This window comes from Suillus discolor (assembly GCF_016758755.1).
Source record: "Suillus discolor strain FC423 chromosome Unknown F5147scaffold_222, whole genome shotgun sequence".
Classification (NCBI taxonomy): domain Eukaryota; kingdom Fungi; phylum Basidiomycota; class Agaricomycetes; order Boletales; family Suillaceae; genus Suillus; species Suillus discolor.
In genome coordinates this window covers 1-17,675 of record NW_024541469.1, presented here as the reverse complement: position 1 = coordinate 17,675, position 17,675 = coordinate 1, and the positions used below count along the sequence as shown (strand labels likewise).

General features: G+C 47.6%; 2 protein-coding genes across 2 annotated transcripts; one reads left to right on the top strand and one right to left on the bottom strand.

The window, feature by feature from the left end:
* Positions 1-1,039: 1,039 nt before the first annotated feature.
* F5147DRAFT_748810 (uncharacterized protein) lies at positions 1,040-3,813 on the top strand (the record flags this gene model as incomplete). Its single annotated transcript, XM_041440113.1, has 7 exons — positions 1,040-1,183; positions 1,236-1,431; positions 1,822-2,725; positions 2,778-2,877; positions 2,929-3,148; positions 3,597-3,629; positions 3,776-3,813. The coding sequence occupies 7 exons, from the start codon at positions 1,040-1,042 to the stop codon at positions 3,811-3,813; spliced, it is 1,635 nt and encodes a 544-aa protein (XP_041284488.1).
* A 10,900-nt stretch (positions 3,814-14,713) lies between these two features.
* Positions 14,714-16,479, bottom strand: F5147DRAFT_797525 (uncharacterized protein; the record flags this gene model as incomplete). Its single annotated transcript, XM_041443204.1, has 4 exons — positions 15,909-16,479; positions 15,468-15,653; positions 15,015-15,401; positions 14,714-14,952 (listed from the first exon to the last, which is right to left on the bottom strand). Exons 1-4 carry the CDS (start codon positions 16,072-16,074, stop codon positions 14,714-14,716), a joined length of 978 nt encoding a protein of 325 aa, XP_041284487.1. The 5' UTR covers positions 16,075-16,479.
* Between the last annotated feature and the right edge of the window lie 1,196 nt (positions 16,480-17,675).

Genomic DNA, 17,675 nt, shown 5'->3' with positions numbered 1-17,675 from the left:
CTAGCATCCTCTCGCCGCTCTGGGGAGCTTTGGTTGGGAGCAGAACATGAAGCGGTAGACGCATCTAGCACTCTTGCACTGATATGAGGAAGGAGGTTTTCCCTTACATTGATGTTTGAGGTCAGTTCCTGCGCGAGCCTCACGAATCTAGTCCTGAAGCACTTCTTACAGCAGACTCCAAACCATCGGCGGTGTGTAGAGTCTCGTGTTAGTACATTCCGAATACAATACATTTTTTAAACCCCGCACCTCAATTCAAACACCGCAACTTTTGGACTCTACACACCTAGCCGACTGGCACAACTTGTTGTGGCGTCAAGTTTGCCACTGTTTGAATTCCTTCCGAACGATGGATCAAGCCGTCAGGTACACCGGGAAGCTTATTAGTACAACGGCAGGTGTGACAAGGTAATATTTAGATTATATTTATATTATATATATTCATATTATATAATTATATTTCTAAATAACCAGTACAGCAGAATCATGCACAACATCGTGCAAAACATGAGGTGAGGAGTACAAAATGAATACAGTACCACTCCAGAGTCCACTGTGCACCCCCAGAATGAGCCTCGAACTTCGACTGACGAATGTCCTGCGGTGCCTGCAGCAAAACAACCTGTCGGCAGCGGGATTCGTCAGTGCAATATTGGACAGCAGATATACCGCTCACGCTGCCAGCCAAGACTCGCTGACAATGAACGCAGCTCACATTTGTGCGCAGTTATACGATAATGAGAACTCACATACATCGGTTTTTTCCTGGGCAGCAGGAACACTACGCAGAGAGCTGTGTAAGGAGGTTGCTGAGCTATCGCTCGAGCACCACGGCCTCCACTTCAAGGCCACCTCCGCGACTGTGGAGCAGCTGGAAACGACTTTTATGAGTCAGCTCGCCGTAACGATGCAAGGAGTTGCTCCAAACGTTTGGAACCTTGTCTCAGCTTTACTCGACAGCAGAGAATACCGCCGTCGAAAAATGCCGCACCCTGCTGGCCACGTTCCAGCACCCGAAGATACCCCTTCACAGAATGAGATGGACTTGGGCGAGTTGGGTGGAGATGAGCCACATTTTGAAGACGATGATGACGGGGATGAAGAGGACGATGGGGAGTTTGACAAACGATCAAGGAAACGGCAGCGTCGTGCGGGTGAAAGGAATGTAGCGCTACAACACATCGTGAGCGAGTTTCGATCTCCGGTACCTAAGTGCGGCCGCTAACTGTAACTAGAAAACAATAGTGATAATCAGCATATGCCTGCAAAATACGAACGAAAGATGCAACTGCTTACAGGGCTGGATGGGCTTTTTCATGAAGTCAACAGGCGTCCCTGAGAAGGTCATTGAGGTCATGGCACACGCAGGGCTATCCGTCAGCCTGTCCACCATATATAACATGGTGACATCTATTTCGAAGGAGATCAGCCGTGACATCAAAAGGGAAGTCCGCACGCTCCGTGCAGCATTCGCATACGACAATTTTGATATCGCCTTCAACGTTGCCCAGCCAACACTCGAAAACCGCTCCTCCTTTGTCAGTGCAACATCCGCCACTGTGATTCCACTATATGGTGTTGATGAAAGTAACGAGGAGGCGTTGCGGAGCTCGGCAAAGTTGTGGGCCTCTGATCCAAAGAATCCGTCACCATCATTATTCCCGCTGATGAACGAAAGCAGAAGCTTTTTAATGCTTCACAAAAAGGACACCTACAATCGGCAAACGAATCCAACACAGCTGAGTGGACGAGAGGAGGCTTTTGCATGGCATATTCGCGCCATCCTTGTCCAACACAATCAAAACTTCAAGCACTTTGCAGACAAACTTGATGAGCCTGAAACCATCCAGAGGATACCTATACACAAGACCAATCAGATTCCCTGCCGCTCGATGAATATCAAGCAGTCTACCACAGACGGAAACGTTGAAGTCTTGGAGAACTTGTTTCACCAGGGAGGTATCGGGGACAAGAGCGAGGTCAACTTCAATGCAGAACACGATGTTGACATGACAGAACATGTAATTCTGGTTCATGGAGACCTATTAACAAAGGAGCGTGTCGACAGCGTGCGGAACAGCCGAAAAATCGAGCACACACCGAAAAATCGTCTCCAGTACGTTGTATTCCTCCCAGGACTCTTTCACTACAAGATGGCGTGTGCGGATGCATTGTGGCGCACGTACATTCATCCAAAGGAAGGGCGCGAGGATGAGAATAGCCTCTATCAGCACATTGGGATCCTTCGACCTGATGAAACAGGAAAGATGGTCAGTAAACCTGGATTTCGGCGTGTCCACGATGTTGTTCACCACGACATCTGGGCATCAATGCTTGACTGCTGGCGTCTTGAAGCAGAGAGCCGAAATACTGAATGGTCGACATTGGAAAGATTCGCCACGTCAAAGCCAGTCTGGGAAGATATAATCAATATGTCCCGTGTCATCGTGAAAAAGTTCATTGCGACGACCCAAGATCTGGACGCAGCACGGGAACAGCCACCACTACAACGAGACAAGCGTTTCGAGAACCAGACCCTGCGTAATCGTGACGAGCTCTTGTACGTTGACCTTTGTCAAGCCATGAACACCGGAGATATCGGTCATGTCGAAGCATCGTTTCTCCCTTGGATTCATATGTTCAAAGCTACTGGAAAGCATAAATATGCGTCACAGATGTCAAGGTTCCTGACGAACCTTCAATTCAATTATCCAGCGGCTTTGAGGTGAGGAATTCTGTCTTGCTGAGAATAGAGGTCATCAATATATTTGACACAGTAATATAGTGCGGATGAACTTACTATGCAACCCAACCGGCAAGCCATTTGCTTTTCGTGCAGTTGACTGGGTTGTCGAGCGCAACAATTTGTATACAAAGGTTAGCGAACGTAACGGTCGATGTCAAGAAACCAAAAGTAATGATTGACAGGTCATATTTCGTGGCGGCGGTCCAAACGGCACACTGGATCACATCATCAAAGAATCGCCTCTCATTGAAGTATACCGAAACTGCCACGTAACGATGGAAAACGCATTCCATCTTCAGCACCGCACAATCCGACACGCTGCACCTGACATGACGAAGACAATTCAGAAATTGGCAGCGCGAATCAAACAAAAAAACCCACATACCAAGAAGGAAGGCCGAAGTGCGCTACATTCGATCCCAGATCAAATCGCTGTGGGTATGGCACTGATACAAGAGCAAAAGGTAGTCAGCGAAGAAGATGCAGGGACGTTTGAACTAGATGCAGATGATTTTATTGACTGACCTTACAGTACTAGGTCCTGCCGCTGGCTCGTTCTCTGCGTTCGAGTTCTTTGTGCGAGATGATTTTGGTTTCGGGATGTACTTCGGACAGAGTCTATTAGAAGCTATTGGTGTGTTGATTAAGGTTGGCAAGTAGTGTCAAGAGCACGTACCTATGTGAAGATTACTCCCACATGCTCTGCATTTCCGCGCTGCTCGCTGCTTAGCGCTGCTACCAGCTATATCAGTGGTGGACGTTGTGGGTTGTGCGTGAGAGGCTGGCATTGGTATAGCGGGGTGAGGCTGGTTTATCGTTATCGAGGATCCAAGGACTGCCAATGGCGCAGGAAGTGGTGGATGCACTGACGGTGGTGGTGGTGGTGGTGGTGGTGGTGGTGGTGGTGGAGGAGGAGGAGGAGGAGGAAAGAATGACTTGATAAGCTCGATGATTTGTTGGCCATATTCTAGGGAATAGCACCAGCCGGTTTGCTCTAGCAATGATGCGGGGGAGGTTAGCTTTGCATAGTGAGCAAGGTCAATAATGCGGTTGAGAGTTTTGTTTGACATAATAAGCTGCGGGCCGAAAAAAATGTCCCCATCGAGATCTTCTTCAACCATCTTAAAATCTCTCCATTGAAGTAGCGCAGCTCGTAGATCGCGTTCTCTGTTGGTCATTTCGTATGGTTTGCACTTGTATTTAGGTTTTGCACGAGTTGACAGAAAGGTTTGTAGCGGAAGGATGTGTGATGTGATTAGCGCGGGAGTACATATGTCACAGCAGTCACCAGACGGTGCCTCACTGCATCGTTCACAGCATACTGCTTGGTCTGGATTTAGAGCTGTGAGTCAATTTAATTTGTGTTTAAAAAACTGCTTACTTTTTGGATTATTGAAGTATTCGTTAGCCACCCGACGTCGACAGAATCCACGATGCCTCGCGTTGATAAAGGCGTACATTGCGAAGCGCTCGCAGGCAGTGTTATCAAGATTATCGGGGATGAGCTGCACGTGAGCTGATGGGATTACGGTCGTTTCTGATGGACGAGACGATGACGGCAACGAGCCCGAGCCAACGGCGTGTAAATCCTCCTGTAAGCCCTCTCTCCCATGACCATCATGATCTCTGAAGCCATCATCACCTCCCTCAAACTCACTGTCAACATCTTCCTCTCTACTATCATTCTCGACGCCTGCTCGTGAGTTTGATCCCTTTTTCTTTTTATTTTGCCGACTATCTTCCTCAACCGCGGGCCTCTTGCGCTTCCCTTTGTAGGTATCAAAGTATATTGGCTCAACAAGATAAATTCCCACCGCCGTTAGCGAGGGATCTCTGGCGCCACGACCAAGCCTTTGCATGAGAGCGCACAGTGAGGAAGTGTAACCCCATTGTACAATGATTTTAATATCACGCAGGTCGAGTCCCTTTTTTTCAAGTTGAGTACATTAGTGCGCGCATTAAGACTAATGTGATAGTCACTGACCATTCCCGCTGCGTCGGTGCAGCAAATTCCCCACAGTTCACCTGCTTGAAGCTGGTTCATCACATCGACGTGGAATTCCATCGACATCCCAGAATGAAACCAGACGATCTTTCCCTGCCGATGTCCAGGCACATCTGACCGCAAGCGGTTGCAAGTCATCTCTGCCGAAATCCGAGAATTCGTGAAGATCATGAACTTTGGCGGTGGATTCACGTCTCCGAGCCTCATATCCAAGACTCGGGTTAGATCATGCATGGTATTACGCGGGAACTTCATCTCTTCAACAATAATGCTGATGTTCGGACGGTTGTTAGACCTGGTGACCCTCGCAACATTATGTGAGCGGATGCGGAGCGTTGAAGTGACATCGGCCAAAATGTGAGGTGGCATGGTTGCCGATACGACATGAACTGATACATGGTCCGGCAAATACCATCTAATGTTCCCCAGCTGACTGTATAGCGGCCTGAAGTCCGCGCCCCATTCACTTATGCAGTGCCCTTCGTCGAACGTTATATTGAATATCTTCTCAGTGAACTTCTTCGACTTCCATAACGCCTGAAAACGTGAGTCGCTGAGTAACCGTTCTGGGCTGACCGTAATGACGCGATATTTAAGCTTCTCAATGTCCTGCGCAACATTAATGATGAAGAGATTATCAGAATTTTGTTACATACCTTGAATGCCTGATCCGAGGCAGTCTCTTTACACAGATTGATGGCGGGGAAACCCAATGCCTCTGCCTCCTTTTGATTCTTTTCTCCTAATATATTCAGCGGCGTCACGATAATGATAATCCCACCTGCGTTAAATAGGAGAGGAATCCAAAATGTCAATGTTTTTCCGGAGCCGGTTGGGGAGATCGTGATAACATCCTTGCTGTTGAGCTGATATTGAGCTGCCTGAAGCTGCCAGGTGCAGGGAGACAAGCCAAACTTCTCTTGGACAGTTTGCTTCATGTTCGCGAAGCTTGGGACATCGAAACGACGAGGAGACATTCTGAGTATGGTAAATGTTAACACTTAACAGAAATGAATCCAAAATGGGATTGCATCAGTCACGTCACGCAAATTGACCTCCAGGGTGCCGTCTGTCCGGTGTACCTGACGGCTTGATCCATCGTTCGGAAGGAATTCAAACAGTGGCAAACTTGACGCCACAACAAGTTGTGCCAGTCGGCTAGGTGTGTAGAGTCCAAAAGTTGCGGTGTTTGAATTGAGGTGCGGGGTTTAAAAAATGTATTGTATTCGGAATGTACTAACACGAGACTCTACACACCGCCGATGGTTTGGAGTCTGAATTAAAGTTTGAAAGAAATTCCCCCAAGCTGGAGTACTTTCAAGCTGAAGACGGGAGTTGCGGTGTATGTTCAGACTCAGTCAGATGCTCCTGCCTTGTATAGTAGATTTTTTGCTGACAAACAGAGCGCGGTCACGGTGGTCCTGCTTTCCATACAGCGGTAATACACCTGACATTTCAACCTCATTGAGCACTATTCTACTCAACATCCCTTGTAACATGTTCTACATAAAAATATGATTCTGCATAGTGGCTGTCTTGTGTACAGTGTGTCGCGAGTCAACACGCGAAACAAGTCTTACTAGAGTCCCTGCGTACATCGCATGGTGAGTTTGACATGATTAGATTCGGTGTGAAACAAGGCTTACGCGCCCAGTTACCACTGGCTTGCCTGGGTCTGGTTCTGGAGACTCTTCCTGAATACATTGTGCGATGAGTTTGACATGATCAGATTTGGTGTGACACAAAGCTTACACGTCCAGTGACTACTGGCTTGCCTGGGTCTGGTTCTGGAGGTTCTTCCTGAATATATTGTGTGGTGAGTTTTACATGATGAGACTTGGTGTGAAACAAAGCTTACACGTCCAGTTACTACTGGCTTGCCTGGGTCCGGTTCTGGAGACTCCTCCTGCATACATTGTATGGTGAGTTTGACATGATTAGATTTGACGTGAAATAAAGCTTACACGCCCGGTGACTACTGGCTTGCCTGGGTCTGGTTCTGGAATTCTTCCTGAATACATTGTGCGATGAGTTTGACACGATGAGATTTGGTGTGAAACAAAGCTCACACGCCCAGTGACTACTGGTTTGCCTGGGTCTGGTTCTGGAGACTCTTCCTGCGTACATGTTAGGGTGGGTTTGACATGTTTCGTGTGAAGCAAGGCTTACGCGCACAAGTGCTAAATAATTGGCCTGTGCATATTGTAAGGTCAAGGTGAGATCTGACGCGAAGCCAGGCTTACTCGGGTCGTCACGACAGTGCTACGTTTGTCAAGGGGAGCAGCGTGGACGAGCAGCCTGCGGACATTGTATGACAATATGATAAGATTTGACGCGATGCGAGGCTTACTGGCACTCCAGCGTTGACAAGGGCCGTCAGGCCGAGGAGAACCACGAACGTAGTAGAGAGGTGGATAAACATGATGGTGAGTTGATTTCACTTGTAGAGAGGTTGTTAGCAATTTATTATGGGCGCTGTCTGTTTTATACTCACAGAAGAGGACGTCAGGTCGTGTTTTGGACATATGACAGTACTAGGGATGAAACCCCTCAGTGGTATTTGTCCAAAGGGATCAGCTGTCGAAGCATAGTACGTGTCCCGAGTCGATCCGACGATTGAATACTGTTCAAATTGCTGTAGGGATGCAAGATTCGTGACAGAGCCAGACCCTGAACACATTGCGGACTTTGCACTTTTTTTCGATCAAGAAGCCTCGACTTCCAATTCCAATTCAGTGGGGAGGAGGTTTTGTATTGAAACGATCATGTTCCTATCTGTCCTACCATGACTCACTGTCCAGCTGACTGATGTAACATAAATCATCAACAACCGCCGTTCCACCAGTTGTAGCAATGCATGACAAACGTTCAATGAGCGGTAGTATTACCATGTCAGCGGGCGTGAGTTACTGACCTTGTGTACTGTATGCAGTCTACATATGCCAGGTCACAGCATAGGTGTCAAGCAACGTGTAGCGCTGCGAAGATTGTACGCTGGACAGCAGGGCAGGACCAGGTAGAGCTTTTTTTTGAGTGTCAGAGTAAAAAAAACTAATCTGATAAAACATGAGAGTCAATAATCAGATCAAACGTGTGCATTGATACACGGTAGGCCAGAATGAGATAAATAATTTGCAAATGGCCTTGAAGGTTCTCCGCTACGGCAGTAGTAATGGGTGTTGTGGACCTGCCAGTGCCACGGTCGAAAAAATTGCGAGTCTTATTTTGGTAGAAATCCTGCCACACATTGCAATTGTGTGCTGCGTTTATAACATATAATGTATAATGGGTGGCTGTCGAGTCGACTTTGCTCCGGCACGCATGCCGAACGTCATTGACTGGTATGACAGGTTCATGTCTGATGTCCAGAAACTTAGCATCACAATAACAGCCATAGAAGCCAAATAAACTCACTCCGCATTAAACTCCTTCAACAACTTTTCCACAACCGCCCGCTTGTTCTTCGTATAAGATACTGTGACTTTTATCAGTCCAACGTCCTGCCGCTCAAGAAGCAAATCGATGATCGCATTCGTCAGCGCACTGGTGAATTCCTGAGGATTTTTGCCGTGGACGTCTGGGTGGGACCCGTGGGTCTTTGTTCGTGGTAAAGACAGCCTGAGTAAGCAAGACAGTGCGAGATCTATGGAACATGAACGTACCAGCAAAAATAATTCTTGAAATTCTTGCTTTCACGGCACTCAGACGAGCCTGAATCTCAGAAGGGCACTGATCATCAGAAGAGTCCATTATCTCCCGTTTGCGTGATTCCTCGAGTCAGGCTACTTCTTTAAGTAGGAAGGCATGACGGTGGGTTTCAGCCTCTTCTTGGGCAGGAGTGAGATGCGTCGGCACTGGTTTGGGGCCAGAGTCTGGAGGTAAAGCTTTGGCTTAGTTCAAATTGCCTTAGTGGACACACATACCTGCATCTTGGGTATCATTGCCTGCGACTTGGGTATCACCGTTTGCGAGGTTGGCATCTTTGCATGTGGCTTGGCCGACCGCTCCCTGATTACCCTCTCCATCTTGTTCACTCTTTTCTTGCTCTTGATTAGCCTTCCCTTTCTCTCGAGCACCCTCCTCTCGGTTCGGGCTATCCGCACCTCGGGCATGATCCCCAGCGTTTGAAGTCTGAATGTTCTCTAATTTGGTACCTTCATCGGAGTCTTGTCCACCCACATCACCCACATCTCCGATATTTGTGTTTGTAATTGCCTCTTCTTCTTCCCTTTCCCCTTTCGCATCACCCTTGGCAGCTGGCGACTTGGCAACAGCATCCTGACCTTTAGAACCCCCCATAACCTGTTCGCCTGGTCGCTTCCCATCATCAATGCCTGCACCAAAATTCGCCCCACGCGGGTGCACAGGCGACTCGAATTCTTTGAATGGTGATGGTGGATCGTCATCAATATCAAGACCGTGATCTAAGGGATTAAACACCCCCGTGGTAGATTCATTACGCGCTCCTGCATATGGGAAAATTGGGTCTGGTTCGGTAGATGGAGATTTGAGGCTTGGCATAGGACCCCTGCTGACCACCGATACTGAAACCGACTCCAAAGACAGGCTGCACACATCTGGGAGAATTTTTGTTGCAGTCTCGAATGAAAGGTAAGCACAGTTCTCTATTTTTATTTTTCAGCCACTAACTTTCAGGCATCAGCACCGGTCATTCACTCATGATAAACTAAACATAGGATGGTCGTAGTACACCTAAACTCTCTTGCGCGGTAGGCTATCATGAACCATACTTGGACGTGAGCCGGTACCTCCCTTTGCGACGCCCAAAGTTGATGTATCACAAAACAAACATGGTTTTTGCACTTGGTAAGACCGATGATGAGCCTAGTTTTCACACCATGCCAACGCAGCCTCACGCAGTGCATATTCAGGGGAAATAACATACCGTATAAATTGGATCAAGACTCCACGCAGTCCTTTTCTCATAGTTTCCCTGCGTGTCCCAACATCATCTACATAAACACGTTTGTCTCATTCAATCTCACTAGTAATATGTTGACTTTGCCTTGCTTCACGGTTGCTCTCGCTCTCACATCCTCCATCTTCGGTGTTACTATTCCTGCAGTACCCTCTCGCCGCTCCGAGCAGCTTTGGGAGGGTTTGGAACACGAAGAAGTAGACCTAAGAGGTCTAACACCCTCTCGCCGCTCTGGGGAGCTTTGGTTGGGAGCAGAACATGAAGAGGTAGACGCGTCTAGCACTCTTGCACTGATATGAGGAAGGAGGTTTTCCCTTACATTGATGTTTGAGGTCAGTTCCTGCGCGAGCCTCACGAATCTAGTCCTGAAGTACTTCCTACAGTTATAACATGTCGTCCGTGGTTTGGTATCGGTTGATCACGAGCGAGGGGCTCCGTGCTGTTGTATATACAGCATGTGGGCAGCATGGTTCGACGGACAGGCTTCTGTTGACATTTCCGGCAACCCTCGTATAATTTTTTGTCACTTTCATTCTACAGTTGCGAGTACCCTATACTTATATCTATACTAGTATTGACATGGAACAAGAACGGACGAACTAGACGACGAGACTATTTACATAATATAACTGTATGTAAATCCGAACTGTCGCAGGTACTTTTGGGCCTCGTTGGCATGGATAGAATTCTCCATCATGGTTTTGAATGATCATGACTTAAATATGGTTTGATTTGTATATGTATCGTGTATCTGCTACGCAATTCGGAGTGCTGAAGCATTGAAACCTCGTGTGATCTCTTGATCGATGGCAAAGATATCTGAATTAAAGTTTGAAAGAAATTTCTCCAAGCTGGAGTACTTCAAGTTGAAGAGTCGTGGTCGAAATGGCAGTATGTTCAGACTCAGTCAGAAGCTCCTGCCTTATATATAGTAGAATTCTTGCTCACAAACAAAGCACGATAGTCCTGCTTTCCATACAGTCATGCATTCGGTAATACACCTCACATTTCAACCTCATTGAGCACTATTCTATTCAACATCCCTTGTAACTTGTTTTACATAAAAATTCGATTCCTGCAAAGTGGTTGCCTTGTGTACAGTGTCGTGAGTCAACACGCGAAACAAGTCTTACTAGTAATCATCATAGGTTCAGAGTCCCTGCGTACATCAAATGGTGAGTTGGACATGATCATATTTGGTACGAAATAAAGCTCACACGCCCAGTTACTACTAGTGGACTGGCTTTTTGCCTGGGTCCGGTTCTGGAGACTCCTCCTGCATACATTGTATGGTGAGTTTGACATGATCAGATTTGGTGTGAAATAAAGCTTACACGCCCAGTTACTACTACTGGCTTCTTGCCTGGGTCCGGTTCTGGAGACTTTTCCTACGTATATGTTATGGTGAGTTTTACACGTTCGGTGCGAAGCAAGGCTTACGGGCGCAGGTACTAAATAATTGGCCTATGCATATTGTAAGCTCAAGGTGAGATCTGACGCGAAGCCAGGCTTACTCGGGTCATGATAATGCCACGCTTGTCAATGGGAGCAGCATGGCGAGCAGCCTGCAGACATTGTATAACAATATGATAAAATTTGACGCGATGCGAGGCTTACTGGCACTCCAGCGTTGACAAGGGCCGTCAGGCCGAGGAGAACAACGAACGCAGTAGAGAGGTGGATAAACATGATGGTGAGTTGATTTCACTTGTAGAGAGGTTGTTGGCAATTGACAGGCTTGTTGATGCTGTCTGTTTTATACTCCACAGAAGACGACGTCAAGGACACATGATAGTACTAGTGATGAAACTGTTCAATGGTATTTGTCCAAAGGAATCAGATGTCGAAGCATAATGCATGTTCCGGGTCGATCCGACGATTGAATACTGTTCAAATTGCTGTAGGGATGCAAGATTCGTGACAGAGCCGGACCCTGAACACATTGCGGACTTTGCACTTTTGTTTCGATCAAGAAGCCTCGACTTCCAATTCAAATTTAGTGGGGAGGAGGCTTTACATTGTTCCTATCTGTCCTACCATGACTCACTGTCCAGCTGACTGAGGTCACGGTAATAGAAGTCATTAACAACTGCCGTTCCACCAGTCATAGCAGTGCACGACAAACGTTCAATGAGCGGTAGTATTACTTACCATCCCAGCGGGCATTAGTTACTAACCTTGTGTAATGTATGCAATCTACATATGCCGGCTCATCACATAGGCGTCGAGTAACATGTAGCGCTGCGAAGATTGTACGCTGGACAGCAAGCCCTGCAGAATGAAATAAATAATTTGAAATTGGCCTTGAAGGTTGCAAAATGACGTCCCCGCTACGGCAGTAATGATGGGATTTGTGGTGCCACGGTCGAAACAAAACTCCGCCGAGTCTTATTGCCAAATTATTTGGTGGAAAATGCACTCCTGTCCTACATTGCAATGTGTTGCGTCCTCAATTATAATGTATAATGGGTGGCTGTCGAGTCGACTTTGGTCCGGCACGCATGCCGACCGTCGTTGATTGGTATAATTTTTAACAGACAGGTTCATGTCTGATGGCCAGAAAGGTCCAGAGGGGTTCATTGCACGAGAAACTCCAAGTCAACCAAAAGATGATACACATGGGCCTCGCTAAGCCTCTGGCTTACTTATGTTATGGTTAACGTTCATGAATACTCGGTAACAAAGTGTTGACAAGTCTGACAATCGGTGCCAAGAAGTAGTTATATACACAATACAGGAAGCCAGCTACGAACATCTACGTATACCCAATATTAATCGCATCATAACACCCATCTCCCTTCAGCTTGCAACCCGGATGCCCACACTTTCTGCCAATCTGGATGAAGACAAGATAGACAAGTCGTTGTAGTACAAAAGTGCACCGGATGATCGGACACCTCGGCATCAACATCTTTCAACAAAAAATAATCCTCTTCAGCATCTTTGGACCCTTGTATCTCGGCGGGTACGCGGCGGCCCCTGAGCATGGAACCAGGGAGCGTCAACAGTTCCGCGTGTAATTTCAGTCCCATACTAGATTCGTATATATTGAACGGAAGCTTGACTTGGGGGAAAACCAAAGAGGCTCTTTCGAGTCTCCCGAAAGAATCCCACGGAACGTACTCCATCCACAGAGACTTTGAGATCCAACACCGCGGCTAGACCGACAAAGGATGTGTGAAGTCATCCTCATCGGGAGGGATGGCGATAAGGTGGGTGATGGATGCCAGGAAGGCTGATCCTGAGGCAAGCCTTGCCATGTCCCATGAATCACAGATGATCCTCGATAACGTTAATGTTTTTATGTTCCACGGAAGTGGCAAACATCCACGGTCTATGTTGTCGTCCATACGGCTCCATGCGAGCTCTACACAGAATGCCAGGAGGTCTAGACACGAGAACTCGATCGCTAGTGACGATGCGCCCAGGAGTACTGGAGCGATGAGCTCAAGGTCTGACACAGGCTCAGAGGTAAAGCGGCTGTAGACGTGAGCGTCTGAGGGACGCCCACCCCAACGCTCTCCAAACCAGATGTTGCGTATGTAAGGTGTGTACTCGAAACGGAGAGCAGGATATGTGTGAACGTATTCGTTCTGCATATGTAGAGCATGCAAGAAAGCTGGCATGTTACGAAAATCCAGTAATACCGTGTGCAACATTATAGGCAGTGCAACGTGCCTAAAAGCGCGGGAGACGAGACAAAGTTCACGAGCGGTCGAGTACAGATTCATCAGCTCATATTCCTCGTCTTGAGTAAAAGTGGGTTTTGCAGCATATTGTATGATGATGGCAACGATCTCGGCGGGAAGGTCGTTAAATGAAGCTCGGGGGGTAGTCTCCATGGTGGCTGAGTGATATGGAAAACCGGTCTGAACAAGCCCTCATTTAAACCTCGTGAACAATGGCAAAAGAAGTTGAACAGCAGTGGCCCGAGCCGCGTTAAAATATGTGTGGGTCCACAAGCTATGACAGTCCATACCAGAGTTGTTGTTCCATTTAGTCGCATAATGTGGTCTGCCTCTGTGGAAGTACTGGTTATCACTCGATGCAAATGTGGGACGAACCCTTGAGAATCTACGTACACGAACTCATTCACCGCATGGCACAACTCTTAAGTAGTAGTCGATTGTCGAGCTGGACTACTCCAGAGCAAATTCTACTGCTGCTTGATTAATGGAGCAACTGCGAAATCCTATTAATAAAAGAACACCCCCTACCAACAGCATCACTGGAACGATGAATCCACCCCGTTCGATTGACACATGGCTTGTATGTATCGTCACTGACTCCCAAGGAGGGAGGATTCTGGAGCGAGAGAGTTTGAGGGGTAGCAGAATGTTTGGTTTTTCAATGTGCGCCCAAATAAAGTCTATGGTTCTCCGACGTACGATTCACTATGCATCGACCCTCGCACGCATGCCTTATTCTGTGATACTTCTGCCTCGATCAGAGGTCCCAATGAGTAGAGCAGGCGCTGCTGAGGATTGTTGAGTCTCATCGTACTCAAGCGGACAGCTGAGAAGAAACAGAAAAAATGTGTTGATTTCGTACTAGAAAACGATTATGATCCACATTATCAGCCCGAATATCAAACATACGCAGTGATATCCCAAGAGCAATAGTCAGCATCCCAGCATGCGGGCAGCTAGCAATGTTTTTCTTTTCCTGCGAGCCATGAGTTTCAGATGGTTCGAGGCGCGCTTAACGTGGGAAGAATAGAATTTGGGGAGCAGGTAGAACACGAACTAGTAGAGTATGTGGCCATGGCAGAGATACATAACCTAGTCTGCGGGCGTCGTCCTCACTAGGGCGTGACATGGGTGGACCCGGGTGGCACCCGTACCCAATCCGCGGGTAGATGAAACTTCAGAGGCCTACCCGCACCCGTACGGGTAAGAGTATCACGGGTGCGGGTGAATCCATGGGTGGACCTGCAGGTGATATGGGTCACCCGCGGGTGAACTAGTATATGTTATGTAGAACTGTACATATGAGAACATATGTATGAAATATATGTAAAAAATCAATCAGAGTCAACATCAATTGTGTCACGGCGTGAGGAGTCCTCTTTTCCCTTCCCTTCTCCCTTCTCCTTTCCCATTTTCTTTCGCATGATTTTTGTAGCGATACTGAGATCGGGCATAAGGGGTGTATTGAACCAAGATCCGACGGCAACCTGTGCCTTGAAGGTCTGCGAGCTGATACCATGCTGAAGGTGGTTAACTTGCAGACGTCCACCAGAGAATGCCCGTTCGGCGTCAACTGAAGAAGCTGTACGAGTGTCAGCACTAGTGGTGGGTACAAGCCCTCGTGAGTTGTCATACCTGGTGCTGACAAAAAATCCAATGCCATTTGTGCTAGTCGAGGTCGAGTGGCACGAGCGTTCTCCCAATATTGCAGAACTCCACCTGCAGCATTGACCTCAGTCCTTGATACACGCGGGGACTCAAGGTAGGCTTCAATGGAGTCTGGGCAGGTGAAATTATCTTCTCTGTCCTCTTCGTCACTCAGGCTGTGGACAGCCCATTTACTAGAAGTGCGGCGGAGCTGCGAGACAGGTGGGTCTGGAGCCTTGGTTGGGACTGGTGGCACGAGTGTCGCATATGACTCAGTCCACCGCACACGAACAATGCGCTTAGCTTCCTCGCTATCGCTCTCGCGCCAATCTGGGTTCCGGTCGAACCGGTGAAACTTTTTATGAGGGCACATCACTAGTAGTATAGTAGCTCAACAATCAGTAGGGTGCTCACACTGGTCTACAGCTACTCGACACTCACCAATGGCAATTCGGTAAACCTCGTTGTCATCTGTCAGGGCATAATATTTGCCGACAACTTCGAGTGCTGCTTTGGCAGCAATGCGAATGACGGGCGGCGAATCATCACTTGCATTGTAAACACGGTCCAGAGCATGTTCAAGACTTTCAAGCATAGGGACGACTTTGTATATTAATGGTACCTCGGCTTGTGAGAAAACATTTGTAAGGTCGTTGAAAAGCTAGAGACTCATATCAGCGTCGAATCAATGACCTATAAAATGACCTGACCTCGAGAACAGGTACAAGATGCGTTGCAAGTTCCCACTGTGACTCCGTGAGTGCATAATCACTCATCTTGTCCTCAGACGTGGTAAATATTTTAACCTGTCGATGCCTCTAGTGAAATGACATGTAGCTACATTACTATGTCGTACGATTGAATAATACTAGAGACACTCACTTATAATCTCATCGTCAGTATTGCTCCAGATTCCTATGTCAGACTGCTCTGCTTTGGCACGGCTCCGCTTCTTTTTCGGAGACTCTAGAACAGGAACCGGAGATGCCGCCGGTCTTTTACAACTGCGTGTATTTGTTGCTGGCGAGTTGAAACTGCTCCTCGACATGGAGGATCGAGGTTAACTGACGAGAGACTCGGAGAGAGGGACCAGGCCACCAGGGTGACAACTAGCCGTGCAGCACACATCAAATTTAAACATCTCGAATAGATGTCGGTTGGCTCAGCGAGCTTGATTTTGACATCGGATAAGTGCAAGTAGGGAGGGTACAATATTCATCTGAAACTAATTTGTCACTTGGCACCGGTTCATACCTCTCATTGGGGTACTAGACCACCCGTGGGTACCCGTGGATACCCAACTTTAGCAAGTCCTCCCACCCGTACCCGTGCGGGTGAGCCACCCGTACCACCCACCACCCATACCACCCGACCCACGTTCCATCCGTGGGTGGCACCCGGATGGGTACCCGGGTAACCCTCACCCATGTCACGCCCTAGTCCTCACAAGTACAGAAAACCTTTAAATTATGCCATATATAAACATTGATGATCAAATCCATTTTCTCGTCGAGCGCTGGTCAGCTGAGTTTCAACTGTTGGCAGCGCCATTTGAAAAGTTAGAAAAGAAGTAATGCAATGCATTTATTTTCAAATACCGATTCAATGCACCTTCACGAATCCATGATTCAATCATCATAATAACTTAGGTAGAGTACCGTATTACATGTGCGATACAACAAATATAATTACTTCACCGCCATTGAGAGCGCATCGAGATTCAACAACATCAAGTACTGAGGGAGGGTATCGTTTGTCGGGGGTATCGTATGTTGTACAATCTCAATTACACCGTTATCACACACTGACCCTCGGCATGGTCAGAGATTGAGAAATTGTTCCTGCCGCACCATCAGCGTCAGCATCACAAGCAGTTTAAAGAAAGAAACCAAGATAAGCCAATAAACTCACTCCGTAACAAACTCCTTCAATGGCTTATCCAGCGTTTTATACCTGTTCTTCGATACAAGCACCGGAACTTCGATCGGATCAGCATCCTCGCGTTTAAGAAGGACATCAACGATCGCATCCGTCAGGTCGCTGAAGATTTCTGGGACAGTTTTGTTGGCAGTGGTGACTTTTACAGTGGACGATGAGTATTTGGGTGGGTCTTTGTTCATGGTAAGCATAAGTAGCGGCAACTAGATGGAAGATAATGGAATGTGAACGCACCAGCGAAGACCGTCCTTGAAATTCTTTCTTTTATGACACTCAGGCGGGCCTGAATCTTGGAAAGACCCCGTGCATCAGAGGAGCCCAATTTCTGACCGTGATTCCTCGAGTCGGGCCACTTCCTTGCGTAAGAAGGCATTGCGGTAAGTTTCAGCCTTTTCTTGGGCGGGAGTGAGACCGCTGGCTCTGGTTTGGAGGTTAAAGCTTTGGCTTAGTTCAAATTACTTGAATGGACACACCATACCTGTATCTTGGGTATCATCGCCTGCGACTTGGGTATCACCGCTGGCGAGGTTGGCATCTTTGCATGTGGCTTGGCCGACCGCGTCCCTGATTACCCTCCCCATCTTGTTCATTCTTTCTTGCTCTTGAATAGCTTCCCCTTTCTCTCGAGCACCTTCCTCTCGGTTCGGGCTATCCGCACATCGGGCGTGGTCCCCAGCGTTTGAAGTCTGAACGTTCTCTTGGTACCCTCAC